The sequence below is a fragment of the Cherax quadricarinatus genome, chromosome 6, assembly GCF_038502225.1.
Source record: "Cherax quadricarinatus isolate ZL_2023a chromosome 6, ASM3850222v1, whole genome shotgun sequence".
Lineage (NCBI taxonomy): Eukaryota > Metazoa > Arthropoda > Malacostraca > Decapoda > Parastacidae > Cherax > Cherax quadricarinatus.
Window position 1 is genome coordinate 10,024,212 of NC_091297.1, and position 22,625 is coordinate 10,046,836.

Consider the following 22,625-nt stretch of genomic DNA (forward strand, 5'->3'; position numbering starts at 1 on the left):
AGTAATTCTCACCCTTATTCCTGTAGGGTTGGCACTAGAAGCTTTCTTGGGGCCCATGGTCACTTATTTTGCAGATAAAATCACCAAAAACACTGTAATAATATGAAATATTCCGATTGTATGCTTGGATGTTACCGCGGAGGCTGGCTGGTAAACAATGCCACCGGCGGAACATGTGAGGCTGGCTAAGGCCGCACATTAGACGCGTCTCGGACGAACAGCGTTGAGCGGGTTTTTTAGCGGTATGCGAGGCAAAATCTTAGCGATAAAACGTGTTGGTATGCGGATTTAACGTTATGTAAGGCCAATGGTATGCGGGGGTCCACTGTATTTTCTTTCTGGTTCTTGTTCTTGTTTGTTTCCTCTTACCTCCATGGGGAAGTGGAACAGAATTTCTCCTCCGTAAGCCGTGCATGTTGTAAGAGGCGACTAAAATGCCAGGAGCAAGGAGCTAGTAACCCCTTCTTCTGTATATATTACTAAATGTAAAAGGAGAAACTTTCATTTTTCACACTGGGATGCGGCCGGTGTGTTGAAAGAAAGAATTACATTTTGTAGTACAGTGGTCCCTCATTTTTCGTAATTAATCCATTCCTGGAGCCTTTACTATAAACGAAATTTACGATTTACGAATCAATTTTCCCCATAAGAAATAATGTAAATACAATTAATCCATTCCTGACACCCAGAAGTATTAAAACAAAAAAATTTTTTACATGAAATATACATGTAGTACATAAACAATACAATGGGAAATGATGAATGAAACATTAACAGCATAACACTTACCTTTATTGAAGATTCTTCTTAGTGTATGGGAGACTGGAGGAGGAGAGAGAGTGGATTGTTTATAGTTTGGAAGAGGAATCCCCTTCCAGCAACACCTCAGGTACCAATTGCTTTTCTGGGGTTGCTTGTCTTCTCTGTTTCTTAATGCCACTAGGACCACCTTGAGAGTCACTGGAGTCCTGTCTCACAAAATAACTGTGGAGAGAGCTCTGTTTCTGGTGTCTCTTTAACAATTCCCTAAAATGGCCCAAGACTTTGTCACTGTACATGTTGCCAACCTGGCTTGCAACAACCTTGTTAGGATGATGTTTCTCCATAAAGCTTTCCATCTTACCCCACATAGTAAAAATCTCTTTAATTTCTGAAGAAGGCACCTTCTTCCATCTCTCTTCCTCCTCCTCTGCAGCAAGATTCTGAGCTGCGATGTGTTGCTTTTCCTGCTGAAGCTCTTGCAGCTCCTCAGTGGTGAGCTCTTCGTTGTGGTCTTCCACCAATTCTTCTACATCCTCCAAACTCACATCCAACCCCATGGAACTCCCCAGTGCCACAATTGATTTTACAACAGACATAGGCTCATCAGGGTCAGTCCCAAACCCTTCAAAATCCCTCTTGTCGACACAATCTGGCCACAATTTTCTCCAGGCAGAGTTCAAAGTCCTGGTAGTCACTCCCTCCCAAGCCATACCTATAAGGGTTATGCAATGGAGGATGCTGAAGTGTTCTCTCCAAAATTCCCTTAGGGTCAAGTGAGTGTCTGTGGTCACAGTGAAGCACCTGTGAAACATTGCTTTTGTGTAGAGTTTTTTAAAGTTTGCAATGACCTGCTGGTCTATGGGCTGGATGAGAGGAGTGGTATTCGGGGGCAAGAACTTAACTGTGATGAGCCCAAACTCCTCGAAAATTAGGTCATCCAAGTTTGGAGGATGAGCAGGTGCATTGTCCATTACTAACAGGCACTTGAGATCCAATTTCTTTTCCAGGAGATACTCCTTTACACTAGGGCCAAACACTTCATTGAACCACTCGACGAAAATTTCCCTCGTGACCCATGCCTTACTATTAGATTTCCAAAACACACACAATTTACTCTTCCTAACATTGTTTTTCCTGAACACTCTGGGATTTTCAGAATGGTACACTAGTAATGGCTTCACTTTGAAATCCCCACTAGCATTAGCACTAGCATTAGCACAGAACATTAGCGTCAGCCTGTCTTTCATAGGCTTGTGCCCAGGCATTGCCTTTTCCTCGCATTTTCTTCCAAAAGAGGCCTGTTTCATCACAATTGAACACTTGTTCAGGTTTCAGTCCTTCAGCCTCTATGTACTCCTGGAATTCATGCACATATTTTTCAGCCGCCTTGTGGTCCGAACTGGCAGCCTCACCATGCCTTACCACACTGTGTATGCCAGTATGGTTCTTAAATCTCTCAAACCAGCCTTTGCTGGCCTTAAATTCACCCACATCACCACTATTTGCAGGCAATTTCTTCACCAAATCTTCATGCAACTGCCTAGCCTTTTCACAAATAATCGAAGTCATAAGAGTATCTCCTGCTAATTGTTTCTCATTTATCCACACCAATAATAACTTCTCAACCTCTTCCAGTACTGGTGATCTCATTTTTGTCAGCATAGTTACCCCCTTTGCAACAACAGCATCCTTGATTTCCTTTTTCTTGGCCACTATGGAACATAAGGCTGTGTAGGGTTTCTTATACATCCTGGACAGTTCGGCCACACTTGTACCACTTTCATATTGTTCAATGATGGTTTTCTTAAATTCAATCATATTTCTCACCTTCTTTACCACAGGCTTGGCACTAGGAGCTTTCTTTGGAGCCATGGTAGCTTATTTAGTGCTTGCAAGCACTAAAATAAATGGAATAGTATTATGAAATATTTCGCTGGAGCACGTGAGGGGACCTTCACTCACTGGTAAACAATGCCAGACTGGCTGCTGCCCTGGCTCACGCCGTGGGTACGAGTCCCGAACGAACTACGACTCGCGAGTCAACCTATGAAAAGTGAGTCCATGTTTATATGAAAATACCCCTATGATTGGCGAAATTTACGATTGCCAGGAACTACGAAAAGTGGGGGACCACTGTAGTTGTGATTTTATAGCCAATCTTCATTCTGACACTAACATTAGGTACAGAAATTGTAGTCAAACAGTCACAAGCACACTGACAGGCGAACATATTCATCTGCCTTGGTCACATACTATTGTCTAGAAATATATATAAATTATTTATATGTCCAACAATGCTTTTAGAAGTACGTATATGAGACTCTTTGAAGTATGGTTTCAAACAAGTGTCACTCTACACTGCTGACGGTGCAGTCACTCACCACTCAGTATTGCTGATTATGCACTGCTCCCGGTGAACCTTAGTACATATTTTTTTTATTTGTTCTCACTGTTACATCTATCTGTCTGTCTGTCTGTAGCTGTCTATGTAGCTGTGTCAAGCTGTCTGTCTAGCTGTGTCAAGCTGTCTGTCTAGTTCTGTCTCTGCTATCTATCTGTCTGCCTGTCTGTCTCTATTTGCCTGTGTATGTCTCTCAGTTTGCCTGTGTATGTCTCAAAGTCTGCCTGTGTGTGTCTGTCTCAGAGAGAGCCGCTTATGAACCAACAGGTGTTACACATGTTACAGAATTGTAATGTCTGATTCCTGAACAAGTGGAAATGTGTATTACTTGCCAGTCATGCTTATGCCTTATATCTATAAGCACAGCATAGCACGTTGTCTGGCTTTTTTTGGGTTATCCTAGGTAATTTACACTATGTATGATAACTGTACTTATGTGTATCTATGCAAGACAAGCCATGGGGGGTAGAAATCTTTAGCTCAAGTATTTTCACACTTCTCAGTGCATCATCAGGAGCTATGCAATGTTTCAAGGCAGCAACTGAAGAAGTGAGGGGAAGTTTTCTCGGAGTAGTGCAGTGCAGGTTTGTCTCCTGCCGCAGCCTCTCTCTTGAGAGGCTGTGGCAAGTTACAAACTGGCCTTGACAGGTGCCACTGGCCTTGTTCACCTTGTTCACTGGCTCCCCAATTTTTTTTTTATACTGAGCACACTGAGCATGCAGACTCATTCTCTCACATGTAGGTTTACCAGCTTTCTCCCGCTAGATTTGAAGCCACTAGGATTTTGGTGTGGTAATACGGAACCGACACTGGCTTGCAAGCCATAATATTATGGGACCGATAATGGAAAGGGTTAATGTGCAGGCATTATACGTACTTCCCATTTCCAGGACTCAAGTTTGGTTAACCATGTTCCCTGAATCTCTTCACAAAATACCCTGCTCACACTCCAAGAGCTCATCAGGTCCCAAAAACCACTCATCTCCATTCACTTCTATCTAGCACGCTCACGCACACTTGCTGGAAGTCCAAGCCCCTTGCCCACAAAATTTCCTTTACCCCCTACCCCCAACCTTTTTGAGGACAACCCCTACCCTGTCTTCCTTACCCTACAGATTTATTCGCTCTCCAAGTCACTCAACTTTGTTCCATTCTCTCTAAATGACCAAACCACCTCAACAGCTCCTCTTCAGCCCTCTGGCTAATAGTTTTAGTAACTCCACACCACCTCCTAATTTCCACACTACGAATTCTCTGCATAATATTTACATCGCACATTGCCCTTAGACATGACATCTTCACTGCCTCCAGTCTCCTCCTCGCTGCAGCATTTACAACCCATGCTTCACACCCATATAAGAGTGTTGGTACCAATATACTCTTGTACATTCCCTTCTTTGTCTCCATGGATAATGTTTTTTGTCTCCACAGATACCTCAATGCACCACTCACTTTTTTTCCTTCATCAGTTCTATGGTTAACCTCATTCTTCATAAACCCATTCCTCCAATATGATATCCAATTTTTCTTTATCTAAATCGCTTGATATCCTCATCACCTTACTCTTATCTATGTTCGCTTTCAACACACCCCTCCCAAACTCATCCACTAATCTTTGGAACTTTTCTATAGAATCTCCCAAAAGCACATTATCATTAGCAAAAAGTAACTGTGTCAACTCCCATTTTGTATTTGATTCCCCATAATTCAATCCCACCCCTCTCCCCAACACCCTAGCATTTACTTCCTTTACAATCCCATCTATAAATATGTTAAGCAGCCATAGTGACATTACACATCCTCATCTAAGACCTATATTTACTGGGAAGTTATCTCACTGTCTCCTACATACCCTATCCTGAGCCTCACTAACTTCATAAAAACTCTTTACAGCATTTAGTAACTTACTACCTATTCCATATACTTGCAACATCTGCCACATTGCTCCCCTATCCATTCTATCATATGCCTTTCCAAATCCATTAATTCAGTGAAAACTTCCCTACCTTTATCTAAATACTGTACACATACCATATTTTGTAGCTTTTTTTTTCCATAAAATGTCTCCAAAACCACCCTGCATCCTATAAACTGAAGGTCAGTGACAGGAGCTATAAGTTTGGGGTGTGGGGTGGGCTGTAGGTCTCCCAGTTATGTCTGATGCCAAGCCATTGAAACTAAAACAAGTCTCATAAGCCACGTCTTATAAACTGTGAAATACGGTATATACTTCAATGTTAACATTTGAGCTACACATCCCCTACCCAGTCTAAAGTCTTCTTGGTCATCTGCAATCCTGCTCTCTATCTTACCTCTAATTCTTTCAATAATAACCCTACCATATACTATACCTGGTATACTCAATAAGCTTCTTTCTTTCTTCTTTCAACACACCAGCCATATCCCACCGAGGCGGAGTGGCCCAAAAGGAAAAACAAAAGTTTCTCCTTTTACATTTAGTTATATATACAGGAGAAGGGGTTACTAGCCCCTTGCTCTCGGCATTTTAGTTGCCTCTTACGACACACATGACTTACAGAGGAAGAATTCTGTTCCACTTCCCCATGGAAAACTCAATAAACTTATTCCCCTATAAATTTTACAGCCTCTTTTGTCCCCCTTCCCTTTATATAAAGAAACTATACACACACTGCCAATCCCTAGGTACGTACCTCCTCCTCTTTCTTACATTTATTAAACAAAAATACCAACCACTCCAACACTATATCCCCTCCTGCTTTTAGCATTTCGGACATGATCCTGTCAGTTCCAGCTGCTTTACCCCCTTTCATTCTACATAATGCTTCATGCACCTCTCCCCCACTCACATCCTGCTCTTCTTCACTTCTAAAAGATGCTATACCTTCCTGGCCAGTGCATGAAATTACTGCCTCCCTTTCTTCATCAACATTTAATAGTTCATCAGAATATTCCCTCCATCTTCCCAATACCTCCAGCTCCCCATCTACTAGCTCCTTTACTCTGTTTTTAACTGACAAATCCATTCGTTCCTTAGGCTTTCTTAACCTGTTTATCTCACTCAAAAAATTTTTCTTATTCTCAGCAAAATTGCTTGATAGTGTTTGATAGCTCTCCTTTTGCACTCTCTCACCACTCTCTCCACCTTTCTTTTACTCTCCATATACCCTGTCTTTCTTATATCACCTCTGCTTTGTAAGAACCTCTCATAAGCAATCTTTTTCTCCTTTATCACACCCTTTACCTCATTATTCCACCAATCACTTCTCTTTCGTAATGCACCCATCCTTCTATAGCCACAGACTTCTGCCCCACATTTTAACACTGCACTTTTAAAACTATCCCACCCCTCTTCAAGGCCCCCCTCCCTACTACCCATACTTGCACTAGCCCACCTTTCTGCCAATAGTTGCTTATATCTCACCCTAACTTTCTCCTCCCTTACTTTGTAAACTTTCACCTCTCTCTTACTTGCTGTTGCCATTTTCCTTTTGCCCCATCTACCTCTTACTCTAACTGTAGGTACAATTAAATAATGATCCAGTATATCTGTTGCCCCTCTATAAACATGTACATCCTGAAGCCTACCCATCACCCTTTTATCCGCCAATACATAATCTAACAAACTACTTTCATTACGCGCTATATCATATCTTGTATACTACTTATTTATCCTCTTTTTCATAAAATATGTATTACTTATTACCAGACCTCTTTCTACATATAGTTCAATTAAAAGCTCCCTATTTTTATTTACCCCTGGGACCCCAAATTTACCTACTACTCCCTCCACGACATTTTTACCCATCATAGCATTTAGATACCCAACCACAAGTATTCTCTCACCTGGTTCAAAACTCCCCACGCACTCAACATTTCCCAAAATCTCTTGTCTCCTCCACATTTCTTTCTTCTCCAGGTGCATGAACACTTACTATAACCCACTTTTCACATCCAACCCTTATTTTACTCCATGTAATCCTTGAATTTATACATTTATATTCCCTCTTTTTCATGCCATAACTGATCTGATCCTTCAACATTATTGCTACTCCTTCCTTAGGTTTAACTCGATGGGAATCGTAGCAGGTACAATTCTGCAGGGCATCACGAGCGGTGAACAATAAGAGCTTTTTGTACAAGAGGCTCGGACGCTCGGGGCTGACTAATATCAGCTGTCAAACGCGCTGGTCACACCGGGTGACAAGTAACACAGAGGTACTACTCTGGGGTCTGGGCTCAAGACCACACTGGACACACGGAAAACTTTACACACACCCGCAGTACATGCGGTACAACGTGGCTTATACTAAGAAATGATGCTTTTCTGTGCACAAAATTGACACTAAGCCATACACTAACATGTGAGAACACTGACTGAGAGGAATTAATTAACACATGACACATATCTTCTCTCAATCTTCTCGACAATACTGATATAATTACTGAAACACTCGATGTGACATCATGTGATGTCAGGCATGACGTCGCAAGGTGACGTCAGCAGCACTGTGACATCAGCAGACATCTCGAGGTGACGTCAGGCAGACATCGTGACGTCATGAAGTCGGGCAGCAGCAGACCACAGCATGTGGCCTGGGACGTCTGGCTCGATAACTCATGTGGCTCGTAGATCCACGTGGCTTCGTCCACACCCCACGTGGCATCATGATCTACATGGCATGCTGATCTACGTAGCTTCGAGTGGCCTTGCGCACTTGGATACACAGCTCTGACAGTGAATTCACATGGAAAACAGCAGACAACACAGCAGAGGGAGTGGGTACATGGTGATGAAATGTGGTGGTAGGCGGGTGAGGCGTGAGCGAGTGGCGATGGTGGAGGACCGTGCCTCCCTTCCTCTCCCATACACACATGAGGAAACTCACACTGGATGCAGAAATCACCACAAAACTCACCTCTGGCTTGCTGAAATAGCTGTGCTGAGATGAACAACAACAGCAGAACATACAAGTGACACTGAACATGTGGCTTGAGAAACAGCATGGGACACTGTAGCATGGGGTCACTCGAAGAAATTCGGCAAATTTCGGCTAGATCCTGCTTGTACCTGTGTTTGGATGCTGAAACGTGCAGACACGACATTAGGATAACTCATTGAGAGATGGATGTGTCTTGTGTAGGGTGGTGAAGATTTACTGTTTTGCAGACTACTGTATTATTGTAAAAACTGTATAAATAATGTCAACCCATTCATGACTGCATATTAGACTGGCCGGTTGAACACGTATTAGATGGTGATGTCGTATGTTTACTCTTGAACATCGGCAAAAACTGAACATTTTCGCTACTTTGAGTTCAATTTTAAGGTACTTTCTGGTGTGAAACCAATCAGAATTGTATCTATTTCTGTAATATATCTTTCATTCTATCAAATGAGACCAAAAAAAAAAAAAAATACAACCATACAAACCATATGAAAATACACCGCAAAGTTGGGTTTACACCATAAACATGGTCGCAGTTTTTTTCTCGTTATGCACTGCATGCTGTAGGATTTTTTTTATGTAGTGCACACTTACCACACAGACCTATTCTCTCATATGTAGGCCCAAGTTTACCGGTCATAGCTGATCTGAATGAGCTGAGCTCATGGCGACCGACAGTGGCTTCAAAGCCACTTTATCTTTTATGGACAATGTATGGTGTATGTGCTTTACACAATGAGAAGCATTTCTTTTATTTGTTGGAACCATGGTTAAGGTTAAAAGTTAGCAGGTTATAACAATAAATGGAGAAAAAGAAACTGGAATGACTTATGCAGCAAGTAGTGCCACCAAACAGCAGCAGCAGGTTTCTTCTTGTTTCTTGTCCAGACCAGAGCTTTGGTGAGATGGGTAAGGAAGAAGGATGGGTAAGGATAGAAATTTTGGAAAAGGGTGGGAGGGGGGAGAGAGGTAGGATATAAAAGGTAAGTGGCTCAACCACTTTGGTGTAATTTTAAAAGTGTACATGAAATGATAAGATATTCTTTAAGGGGTATAAGACTAACCCATCAGAGTCACATAGATATAACAGATATATAAGTACATGACTCTGAATTAGTAGTAATTATACAAGTTGCAATTGTTTTTGTTTTTTTTTGGTGCGACAATCCGAAAATTTGAAGTTATGCTAGTTGAAATTAGTGCTGTATTGCTGTTGGAACCGGATTACTGATTGCTGGATTATTGATGGCCAACCTGTACTAGTGATTTTGAGAGGAGTAAATTTTTATTATACTGGACATTGTTTTTCTTAATACAGTAGAGGTAGCTAGTTGTTTACAGTAATTATATTTATAATCGAGATGAAGTATATAAAAAATTACAGTTAGTTAGTGTGACAGTAAATAGGCAAAGATATAAATTTAATTAATGGATGATGTTGATAAAGATAAGAAAATAGAATGCATTTAAGAATCTGCTGATATGTAATTCTGTGCCTAAGAATTGGTATTTTTTTCTCATTTACAGGTTAAAAGACTGCAGTCTTCAGAGCCTTGGCACTCATTATGTGGATACTGGTATGGGTCTGGAGAGATTAACAGCAACCTTGAATGGCAAAACATCCAACTATGATACAGATCTTTTTATTCCTATATTTTCTGCTATAGCAAAGGCAAGGTTATGGATTAATAACTGTTTTAATAATTTAATAACCTTAGAATGACACTGGGAAAAACATATGGTCAACCCATTTTCTTCCCCGGGAAGCCTACTGTAGATCACTGGAGGAACTTTCTCAGTCAGTCCTTGGTTGTTAACTTCTGAATAAACATTGCATATATTGGGCTTCCTAATTTCATGTAGCGTTCAAACTGCACCTCTCACTCTCTTGCTCTTTGTAAGAGGGAAACTGTGATTTACTGGGGGTAAGAAGGATGTTAGGGAGGGAAAAAGAGAGTGGTAGCTGCATCATTAATAGCTATGGGACTATGTGTAGGTTTGCTGTATAATAAAACCACAATATAGTATGTAACAGAGTATTCAAAAAGTCCACCGTAAACAAAATAATGCTGTTTATACCACCAAAACAAAGTGGCAATAAACATAAAAAACATATTTTAGATATCATTAAATGGAATATTTAAACAGGCGAGATTTGAGAGTGCTAGACTTAAGATTTGTATTTGTATTTACCAAAAAAAAAAAAAAAAATAGTTATGTGCTGTCATGTAACTGATATTAGATGCTCAGTTTTCAAAACTAATATACAGCTGTGTCTACAAATGAACTTACTCATTTGAGGATTTCAGTTGTCCAACATTTTTACTGATGGACATCCAGCTAATAGATCTGATTATCCATGAGTACAGTGGACCCCCGGATAACGATCAGCTCCCAACTCGACCAATTATGTAAGTTTATTTTTGTAAGTGCTTTTGTAGGTGTATTTTTAGGGGTCTGAAAAGGACTAATCTAATTTACAATATTTCTTATGGGAACAAATTCGGTCTATAACGGCACCCAAACAGACTTCTGGATTGAAATAATATCGTTATGCGAGGGTCCACTGTATTTTGGTGATGCCCATATTGTTCAGGCTTCATTCATGACCCTTAAATTGAAAATTAACCATAAGACTTTTATGAATGTTACTGTTAATTACATTAGAGTGATATATTATAGAAATATGGTCTCTGAAGCATAAAGTAAACTTGACTTTCAGGTCAGTACTCCTTGTAAATTTGAAGGACAACTGTACAGTACTGTATAATGTATGAGACTGTTCTTCATAGTAAGAGGTATTTAAAATTTGTATGAAGATGACTGCAATATTCAGTTTACATTCAGCATATATCTTGACAGATAAGTGGCAAACCAGCATACACAGGAAGATTTACTGATGATGTTCAGTGTTTAGATACAGCATACAGAATCTTGGCTGATCACGTGAGGATGTTGACAGTAGCACTCGCAGATGGCATGTTTCCTGAGGACAGGTAAAAAATATATACAGTTTATTTTAGTTTTAATTTGTTCACAAAGATGCAATATAAGACTACTGTACTGTACTTATCCAATTAATCCGTTTCAGACACCCAAACGTATTAAAATAATGTTTTCTACATGAAATATGCATTTACCTACACAGAAACAATGATACATGAAGAATAAAACAATAATAAAATCACTCTTACCTTTATTGAAGACATGGTGATGTATGGAAGATGGGAGGAGGGGAGAGGATGGAAGAGTTTACATTTGTTTGGAAGGGGTATCCCACTCCATAAAGACTTCAGGTACCAAGTCCTTATCCTGGGTTACTTCCCTCTGTTTTTTAATGCAACTAGGACCAGCTTGAGAGCCACTGGACCCCTGTCGCTCAAAAAAGTTTTCCAGAGAGGTCTGTTTCTGGCGTATGTTAGGAATTGTGTTGGGAGACACAAGTTAGTCCTTCAATATGACACTAATATCAGCTCTACGGCTTATTTATCTAGTACAATTCATCTGATATGACATAATAAACAATATTAATAACATAGAAACATAACATATACATGTACTCTAGAATGAATAAAATACGCCATTAAGTATGTCACGAGTGTTGCTGTGTTGTTGCTGTTGGGTGTATAAGAGCCACTGAGAGCATAAGCCGTACATAGTGGTGGTGGAGGCGGCAGCAGCGGTAGAGACTAGAGATGGCGGTGTTGTCAGTCGTCCTATATAGCTCCAACAACATTGGAGGAGTTAGGTTCGTGCTGTCCTTTTTCTATCAATTAATCGCTTAACTTACTTGCTACAGTTAATGTTACACTTTATCGCTGGCTGCCACTATGTCTTTTATCGACTCCTGCTGCTTTAGTATCGTACATATTGCAGAATCACTGAAAAAGGCACATTTTCCCCTCTCTCTCAGCCCTTCACCAAAGGGCTGGCTGGCACTAGAAGCTTTCTTTGGGCCCATGGTGGCTTATTTAGCAGTTCTTCTTTCTTTCAACAAACCGGCCGTATCCCACCGAGGCAGGGTGGCCCAAAAAGAAAAACAAAAGTTTCTCTTTTTAAATTTAGTAATTTATACAGGAGAAGGGGTTACTAGCCCCTTGCTCCCGGCATTTTAGTCGCCTCTTACAACACGCATGGCTTATGGAGGAAGAATTCTGTTCCACTTCCCCATGGAGATAAGAGGAAATAAACAAGAACAAGACCTAGAAAGAAAATAGCAGAAAACCCAGAGGGGTGTGTGTATACATGTATATATGCTTGTACATGTACAATGCCTGCACTTTAAAGGAGGGGTTTGGGATATTGGCAGTTTGGAGGGATATGTTGTGTATCTTTATATGTATATGCTTCTAAACTGTTGTATTCTGAGCACCTCTGCAAAAACAGTGATTATGTGTGAGTGTGGTGAAAGTGTTGAATGATGATGAAAGCATTTTCTTTTTGGGGATTTTCTTTCTTTTTTGGGTCACCCTGCCTCAGTGGGAAACGGCCGACTTGTTGAAAAAAAAAAAAAAAAAAACATGTATGTTTAGTGTGACCTAAGTGTAAGTAGAAGTAGCAAGACGTACCTGAAATCTTGCATGTTTATGAGACAGAAAAAAGGACACAGCACTCCTACCATCATGTAAAACAATTACAGGCTTTCGTTTTACACTCACTTGGCAGGACGGTAGTACCTCCCTGGGCAGTTGCTGTCTACCAACCTACTACCTAGGTTATTTAGCAGTTACAAGCACTAAAAACAATGGAATAATACAAAATGTATCGCATGTACTCCTGGAATCGTCCTCACTGGCTTGTAAACAAAGGCACACTGGCTGTACATGGAGTGGCCGGGCTGCTCAGGCCACGCGGACATTTTCGGGACAAATGACTTTAACTGAGTTCTTTGTCGTTAACTGAACCAATATTTCAACGCAAAAAGTGTCATCCAATTTTTATGTTATCCGATGACGTCGTTAACCGAGGGTCCACTGTACATTGGTAAGTGAGGAGAGGCTGTATACTCTTATAATTATTCTTATGTGTACCCCTACCTAAGTAGTACACATTCAAATGACTAAGAGTGTCTTATTGGTCTGCTCTGACGTAGAGTTGATATTAGTGTCATATTAAAGTATTTTGTCTTGCCTCCCGAGAGCAGGAATTCTGCTGGAATGGATTAATGGCATTTCACTTAATTTAAATGAGGAAAATTGATTTGATATATGAGCAGATTGAGTTACGAGCTAGGTAATGGAGTGGATGAAACTCGTAAGTAGAGGTTCCACTGTATGTAGTTTTGCCTAAAGTCACAGTTTCCAAGAACCTGTTGAAGGCACTTATCATGTTCCTAGAACTGTTGCAGCCTGTGGAACTTCCTGAAACACAGCTCCATACATATTGGTGTTTTATACACACTATACATACAGCATGTACTCTTCTTCTTTCCTGGGCACCTTGTTGTGTGTGCACAAATATATCGTCACTTCTGAGCCCAACTTTGTTTATAGCAGAAAGTGTCATTAGGAAGTGATCACCAAACTTCAAATGAGAACGTATTTGGTGACCAGTACAGTGGCGTGTGTTGTGTAGGTGTTCAGACTTGGTATTTCTTTATTATTTGTCTGATGACTGATAAACAGAAGTTGGCATAGGGCAGTCTGTTGCTGGTCTTGATTTAGTATATATTGTATATATTCATCATTACAGCATCCACAAGATGGAAGAAGAGTTTCATGTAGCACTTGTAAGTCTTGCAGATACAATTAACACAGTCTGCATGTCACATTTGTCCACCAAACACATATTGGAAATGTAATCTAAGACAGCAGCTGGTCTCATAGTAGGTACATTGGTGTGTCTATTCACCTTACCTGTGTCTTTCATTTTGTGCTGGTGGATCTGAACACCAGGAGCTGTGACCCGATCCCTGCAACCACAACTAGGTGAGTACATTGACTCCATGCTGAGGGACTGATTACTTCAAACTCCTTATTACAACCCAGGAATCCAAATGGCCTGTTATCCCGGGTGTAATGGGAGCAAAATAAACACAGAAGAAAAAGTTTAGACTTATATTATCCTTCACTAATTTAGAACAGCAATATGTACACTATGTACAGTGATAAGTATAGTGCACTCCACGGTAAGCAAGGCAGAATAGAAGCCACAAGATAGCAGACCGTGCTTCAACCAGCTCTAGAATGGGAATGACAAGGGCAGACAGGAGAGCGGTACCCACATAACCTCTGCGATTGCCAAAACCATCTTCTTATTGGCTAGAACCTGGTCACTAGTTGAACGACGGGGCCCCATCATCAACTCTTAGCAACCTGGTTCGCTTGTTGGGGAGATAGCCTGTAAATGAGGGTGTGTACATGCGCCAAATAAAGGTTACGTACTCTTTGCATGCCACACTCCTCCTCATCTCCCACTGTTCTTCTCTGTAATGGACTAAGGAAGCCACGGGCTGGCAAAACTTTTCCATAACAAAGATTCCCAAATGTTACACAAGTGTCTCATTCTTCATTACAAAATTATGTTCTCTTTTCTCACTCTCATTAAACAAAGAAAATATGCAATAATTATCACTTCTAATTTCTCTCTCATGAAGAAGTTAATTATTTTACTGTTTGATGATTAGAATTGGGCTTATTGCAGAAGCCTATGTTAAGCACAAATTTTATCTCATATTGAAAATATTATAACATTCAGTGATATTTGAAATATAATTATTTAGATACAGTACAAGAAGCTCCACTTATACAGCAGGTTAGGTTCTGGACTCCTGCCAAAAAGTGAAATATAGTCTTTTTTTCACTTTCAAATGCCTATAAAAGTCTGATAACATGTTTACACTATCATATATAAGGTGCACAATAGAGCTAGACCTAAAAAGAATAATATGAAAATAAAATTAATGTACAGTACACACATTACTTACCTTAAAATATTTTCATCCTTATCTTATATGTAGTGAGTAGTGACTTTGAAGAATGCTTATACAGGGGTAACCCGAATTTCGAACAGCTCCCAACTCGAACAATTATGTAAGTGTATTTTTGTAAGTGCTTATGTAAGTGTATTTTTGGGGGGTCTGAAACGGACTAATCTAATATACATTATTCCTTATGGGAACAAATTTGTTTGGTAACGGCACTCGAACAGCCTTCTGGAATGAATTAAGGCTGAAATTCGAGGTACTACTGTATTTTTTGTAGATTCTTCAATGAATCTTATTCATTTTGATGATGGAGACTTGGATGAAGCTTTTGCAGGGGTGTGTGTTGCTGGTTTTTCAAGGCTAGCTGTTGCTTTCAGAGGTTGCAGTGGTACTTTCTTAAGTAGGAAAGCAATGAACTTTGCCCTATGGATTGTCATCCCCCTTTCCCTTAGAATTTCTTAATAGCATGCAGTACCATTTAAAAGAGTTGCATTTACTTTTGAACTTCTTTTGAAATTTTAGTCAGTTCTCTCAAAAGCTGCTATTTCCATTTCTGTACAGTTGATAGGTTCTTTGAATTCCTTGGCTGTCATTTCTCTAGGGACAGCAGGACATTTGTAGTAACTTCCTCCTCTGGATTCTCAAAGGCTTCAAAATCGTCCATCAGTTCAGGAATTAGCTTCTTCCAAGTGTCATAAAAAGCGGAACAATCACTGAATATGCAGAACAGTGGATAGAATTGAAAATCACTGAAATAGTTCATTGCCAAAAAGCAGATTGCTGAGAAGTGGGCCCTTCCTCTATATGAAAACTAATATTGTAAATGTATTTGTATAAATCATGTACAATACTTCCTAGTACTTTTGCAAGCATGTTCATTCATATACATTCGTACACACTCAATTACACATTCATACATACTCGTACAGTGATACGCACTCATATATCTATCCATGACTTTATCTCATCACAGTACAGTATTCTTTAATTCTGGAAAACAATGCATAATAAAACAGTAAGTTTTAAAATTTCTAGACTATAACATAAGGAGTTACAAACTTTGCTTAAAACAAATATATGTATTAGTTTCTCTTGTATTTACCATAGATATACACAGTAAAGCTAAGAATTGATTACTTACAATGTCAGAAAACAGCTTTGCTACTTGCAGCTAATTAACATCATTTCACACACTTACAAAATCCATATTTTTCAGTCATAAATTGCGTCGCATAATAAGAAGAGCCATCAACGTTGGCAACAACCAGTTTTGTTTCACCCATGGAAAGAACAGCTTAATAGAACTGACTAAAATTGTGGCAGAAAATCTTGGTGAAGTATATCCAGAACTCTGTGGTCAGTTGGCAAGAGTTCACATTATCCTTGAACATGAGGAAAATTATTTGTGTGAAATGCAAGAAAAGCTAAGCCAGTAAGTATGGAACTAAAGAGGTAAAACAAAAGCACACCAAGGGGGGAACCTTTATTGTTGTTGTTCAGATATGAGCATTATTATGCATTACAGAGTAGCATTCACAGCTATAATTCATACATTTGTCATACTGGTAGAGTCAGGGTTAAGAGCTTGATGTTATTGGGTTAGGTGTCCACCCATAATTTCAGAGAGTGTTTCACAAGTATTGATGCAATGCTGAAAGCTACCCAATTCTGTTAAAAATAAATAAATAAATATAGCAAACAAGCGTGCGTGAGCGTGTTAGATAGAAGTGAATGGAAACGAATGGTATTTGGGACCCGATGAGCTGTTGGAGTGAGAGCAGGGTAATATTTAGTGGAGGGATTCAGAGAAACCAGTTATTTTTATATAGCCGGACTTGAGTTCTGGAAATGGGAAGTACAATGCCTGCGCTTTAAAGGAGGGGTTTGGGATATTGGCAGTTTGGAGGGATATGTTATGTATCTTTATACGTATATGCTTCTAAACTGTTGTATTCTGAGCACCTCTGCAAAAACAGTGATTATGTGTGAGTGAGGTGAAAGTGTTGAATGATGATGAAAGTATTTTGTTTTTGGGGATTTTCTTTCTTTTTTGGGTCATCCTGCCTCGGTGGGAGACGGCCGACTTGTTGAAAAAAAAAAAAATAAATACAGGTCTCCCTCAACATTCGCGAGGGTTAGGGGATCAAGAGCCTCGTGAATGTTGAAAAACCGTGAATGTTTGGTGCCCCAATATATTGTAGGGAAATATAATACAATACTGCTTCCTTAACTTGTTGAACCATGAACAATCATAAAATACATGAAAAAGTCGTAAATTGTACTAAATATATACATGTTATGCTTTAATAACTTGTATGTTATTAAATGCCACAGACTCCACCCCTGCCTCCACCACTTCCTTAACCACTGCCAGTCCCTACTACCCTCCCACCGACCCCCGCAACTGGCAGCCAGCCCTCCCACCACTCAGTGTGGTGAGTGTTTTGTTTGTTCATTATTTGCTATTAAACTACAGTATAAATAATGTAAACCCATTCATGACTGCATATTGGAATGGCTATTCGGACAGGTATTGGACGGTGACATCATGTGTTTACTCTTGAACACAGCAAAGAATCAAACATTTCTGCTACTGCTAATAATAACAATAGTAATAATAATAATAATAATAATAATAATAATAATAATAATAATAATAATAATAATGATATAATTGAAGAAGGAAATTGCACAAAAATACGAGGGAGTGTGGCTTTGTTTATGCTGGAGTGAACATTAGTCTCCCTGCTCTTCCAAACATTTCACAATAATTCAACGGTTGAGGCAGTGGTATTAATAACATATATGTTATAAATAATAATAGTACATATTATTAATAACATGTATTATTATTATTAATAACATGTATGTTATTAAATACCACTGCCTCAACCGCTGCTGCAATCGCTTCCTCAACAGCTGCCTCACCCACTGCCTCAATCGCTGCCTCAACAGCTGCCTCAACAGCTGCCTCACCCACTGCCTCAATTGCTGTCTCAACAGCTGCCTCAACCACTGCCTCAATCGCTGCCTCAATCGCTGCCTCAACAGCTGCCTCAACAGCTGCCTCACCCACTGCCTCAATCGCTGCCTCAACAGCTGCCTCAACCACTGCCTCAATCGCTGCCTCAATCGCTGCCTCAATCGCTGCCTCAACCGATGCCTCAACAGCTGCCTCAACAGCTGCCTCAACAGCTGCCTCAATCGCTGCCTCAACAGCTGCCTCAACAGCTGCCTCAACCACTGTCTCAATCGCTGCCTCAACAGCTGCCTCAACAGCTGCCTCACCCACTGCCTCAATCGCTGCCTCAACAGCTGCCTCAACCACTGCCTCAATCGCTGCCTCAACAGAAGCCTTAACAGCTGCCTCAACCACTGCCTCAATCGCTGCCTCAACAGCTGCCTCAACCACTGCCTCAATCGCTGCCTCAATCGCTGCCTCAATCGCTGCCTCAACCGATGCCTCAACAGCTGCCTCAACAGCTGCCTCAACAGCTGCCTCAATCGCTGCCTCAACAGCTGCCTCAACAGCTGCCTCAACCACTGTCTCAATCGCTGCCTCAACAGCTGCCTCAACAGCTGCCTCAACAGCTGCCTCACCCACTGCCTCAATCGCTGCCTCAACAGCTGCCTCAACCACTGCCTCAATCGCTGCCTCAACAGCTGCCTCAACAGCTGCCTCAACAGCTGCCTCACCCACTGCCTCAATCGCTGCCTCAATTGCTGCCTCAATCGCTGCCTCAACCACTGCCTCTACCACTCCAGTCGCACTCAATCTACAAGCACCAAACACAATGAATTATAGTGAAATGTTTGGAAGAGCAGGGAGACTAATGTTCACTCCAGCATAAACAAAGCCATACTGACGATGTGTCAACCACTCCCTCGTATTTTTGTACAATTTCCTTCTTCAATTATATAGTAATTATTATTATTATTATTATTATTATTATTATTATTATTATTATTATTATTATTATTATTGTTATTTTAGCAGTAGCAGAAATGTTTGATTCTTTGCTGTGTTCAAGAGTAAACACATGATGTCACCGTCTAATACCTGTCCGAATAGCCATTTCAATATGCAGTCATGAATGGGTTTACATTATTTATACTGTAGTTTAATAGCAAATAATGAACAAACAAAACACTCACCACACTGAGTGGTGGGAGGGCTGGCTGCCAGTAGCGGGGGTTGGTGGGAGGGTAGTAGGGATTCAAAGGTGGCGGGAAACTTAAATATGATTTGGCGGCTGGGAATTTGGTGGCTGGGAATTTGGCGGTTGGGAATTCGCGAATGTGTGAAGCCCGTGAAAGCTGAAAACGTGAATGTTGAGGGAGACCTGTATATAAATAAAAATGTATGAGTGATGGTGAAAGTATTGGATGATGATGAAAGTATTTTTCTTTCATTTTGGGTTTTTCTTTCTTTTTGGGCCACCCCTGCCTTGGTGGGAAATGGCTGATGTGGTAAAAAAATATATATATAGTATAGACAGAGATGTAAGCCATAGCTCCATATCTCCCTTTGCGGATGACACCTGGATTGCCATGGCAGTGACCTCCATCGAAGACACCGCGAGACTCCAAGTGGACATCAGCCAAATCTTCAAATGGGCCACTCAAAACAATATGAAGTTCAATGAAGAGAAATTTCAACTACTCAGATATGGAAAACTTGAGGAAATTAACCCTTTGACTGTTTTGGCCGTATATACAGTGGTCCCCCGGTATTTGATGGCATCGGTACCCGTTAAATCCGGTATTCAATACATTTTAACGTAAAAATTTTGCCTCGCCACTCGTTAAAAAACCTGCCACATGCGACTCGTCCGAGACATGTCCACGTGTGGCCTGAACTGCCCCATGCGTGCCAGTGTTTACAAGCCAGCAAGTGTGCTCGCATCTAAGGATACATTCGGTACATTCCATATTATCACAGTGTTTTTGGTGCTTGTTTCTGCAAAATAAGTCACCATGGGCCCCAAGAAAGCTTCTAGTGCCAACCCTGTGGTAAAAAGGATGAGAATTAGTATGGAAATTAAGAAAGATTTTGAAGGGTTTGGGGCTAACCCTGAGAAGCCTATGCCAATTGTGGAATCCATTGTGCCTACTTCAAAAATTAAGGAAATGTGTGCAAAGTGGGTTGAACTGCAAACCTTTATGGATGAAAATCACCCTAAAAAAGATGCCAATTTCAAAATAGGGTCCAGAATAAACAAGGTAGACATTCTTGGCACTAAAATAACATATCTTCTGTTCATTAGTCACATCTCTAGGCCCCTCTTATATTATTATTGCTTTCTATTTTGATTTTTTATTCATACAAAAAAATACAAAATTTACTGTTATGCAGACTACTGCATTATTGTAAAAATGGTATAAATAATATCAGTGCACTAGCGAAAGAATATTAGACTCCCCAGCTGACGTGTATTGGACGTGTGGTGTGATTTGTTTACTCCTGAACATTGGTAAAGATCGAACATTTCCGCTACTTTGAGCTCAGTTTCAAGGTCGTTTTCATCGTCAAAGTAATGAAAATCATCTCTATTTCTGTAATATGTTTTCCATTTTATCACCTAAGACCATGAAAACACAAATACATCGATAAATACTATACGAAAATACACCTCAAAGTCGGCGTTTTAATCCAAAAAAATGATCAGAGTTTTTTTTTCTCATTATGCACTGTGTGCTGCAGGATTTTTTTTATGTGGTGCACACTGACCACACAGACCCATTCTCTCACATGTGGGCCTACCAGCTTTCTTCCGCTTGATTTGAAGCCGCTAGAATTATTGAGTATATATACGTCTGAAACACTGGCTCGTAAGACGTATATATACAACTAAAACAGTCAAAGGGTTAAAGGTAAGTGTCATGTATTCTATTGTTAGTAGAGTACTACAAACTGTGCATGTCTTCTTCAGTTTGTGTGCATTAAACTTAATATTTCATGTGGTAAAATTTTTTTTTTCATACTTTTGGGTGTCTTGCACGGATTAATTTGATTTCCATTATTCGCCTTTCGATAATTTTGGCATATGATGAGCTCTCAGGAACGGATTAATATCGAATACGGGGGGTTTACCGTATACGTCTTACGAGCCAGTGTTTTGGACGTATATATGCTCAATAATTCTAGCGGCTTCAAATCAAGCAGGAGAAAGCTGGTAGGCCCACATGTGAGAGAATGGGTCTGGGTGGTCAGTGTCAGTGTGCATAAGAAAAATCCTGCAGCACGCAGTGCATGAGAGGAAAAAAACTCCAACCGTGTTTTTGGATTAAAATGCTGACTTTGAGGTGTATTTTCCTATAGTATTTATGGTTGTATTCTCGTTTTCTTGGTCTCTTTTGATAGAATGAAAAACATATTACAGAAATAGAGATGATTTTGATTAGTTTCATGATGAAAACGACCTTGAAATTGAGCTCAAAATAGCAGAAATGTTCGATTTTTACCAATCTTCAAGAGTAAGCAAATGAGACCACACGTCCAATACACGTTAACTGGGGAGTCTCATATTCTTTCACTAGTGCACTGATATTATTTATACCATTTTTACAATAATGCTGTAGTCTGCATAACAGTAAATCTATTTTTCATGTGAATAAAAATTCAAAATAGAAAGCAAGAGTAATATAAAAGGGGCCTGGAGACGTGACTAATAAACAGAGGATATGTTATTTTAGTGCCAAGAATGTCTGCATTGTTTATTCTGGACCCTATTTTGTATTCCTTGTACTTCTCTGTATCATGTTCAGATAAATAAATAAATAAATAAATAAATAAATAAATAAATAAATTGGCATCTTTTTTGTTTTGCGTGAAATTGGCCAAATTACCAATTTCTGATCACTTTATTGGGTAGTTGAAATCAGTAAATGTGCAGATTCTTGTACTCAGTTGATAGAAAAAATCGAGTTCTAAAGAAATAGCTATGAGTTTGGTCAACTGGAACAATGGAATTGGCTGAAAATAGGGCTCAAAGTTGGCAAAATCGCCAGTGTGTATACATGTATATCGCAGAGATCGCTAACTTCGCAGGAGCGTAATTCTGTAAGTTTTCGATCAAATTTTGTACTTTTGGTATTATTACCATCAGGAAAAGATTCTCAATCATTTCATAAGAAAAAATAATTGTTTTTTTCCAAATTTTTTCAACACCAGGGGACACTTCAGGATTTGGGGTTGCGACAGTCAAAGGGTTAAAAAATGTATCAGGGTATACGACAAATTCTAACCATACAATAGAGTGGAAAAGTAATGTGAAAGACATGGGAGTGATAATGTCAGAGGACCTCACCTTCAAAGACCTCAACAATGTATGTATCTACCTCATCTGCTAGGAAAATGATAGGATGGATAATAAGAACTTTCAGAACTAGGGACACCAAGCCCACGATGAGTCTCTTCAAGTTGATTGTGCTCTTTAGGCTGGAATACTGCTGTACACTAATGGTCCCCTTCAAGGCTGGCGACATTTCAGACCTGGAGAGTGCACAAAGAACTTTCATGGCACAAATAAGTACAATAAGGCACCTAAATTACTGGGAACGGTTGAAGATCCTTGATCTGTATTCCCTGGAATGCAGGCAAGACAGA

General features: G+C 39.9%; 1 protein-coding gene across 1 annotated transcript in view; it reads left to right on the top strand.

Moving 5' to 3' along the window:
* Nucleotides 1–22,625, top strand: part of LOC128693585 (alanine--tRNA ligase, mitochondrial-like) — a 146,501-nt gene that overhangs the window by 46,300 nt on the left and 77,576 nt on the right. Inside the window, exons 6-8 of the mRNA XM_070082083.1 lie at nt 9,617–9,768; nt 10,959–11,087; nt 16,233–16,448. Coding sequence (XP_069938184.1) covers nt 9,617–9,768; nt 10,959–11,087; nt 16,233–16,448 — 497 coding nt within the window. The remainder of the gene's footprint in view (nt 1–9,616; nt 9,769–10,958; nt 11,088–16,232; nt 16,449–22,625) is intronic.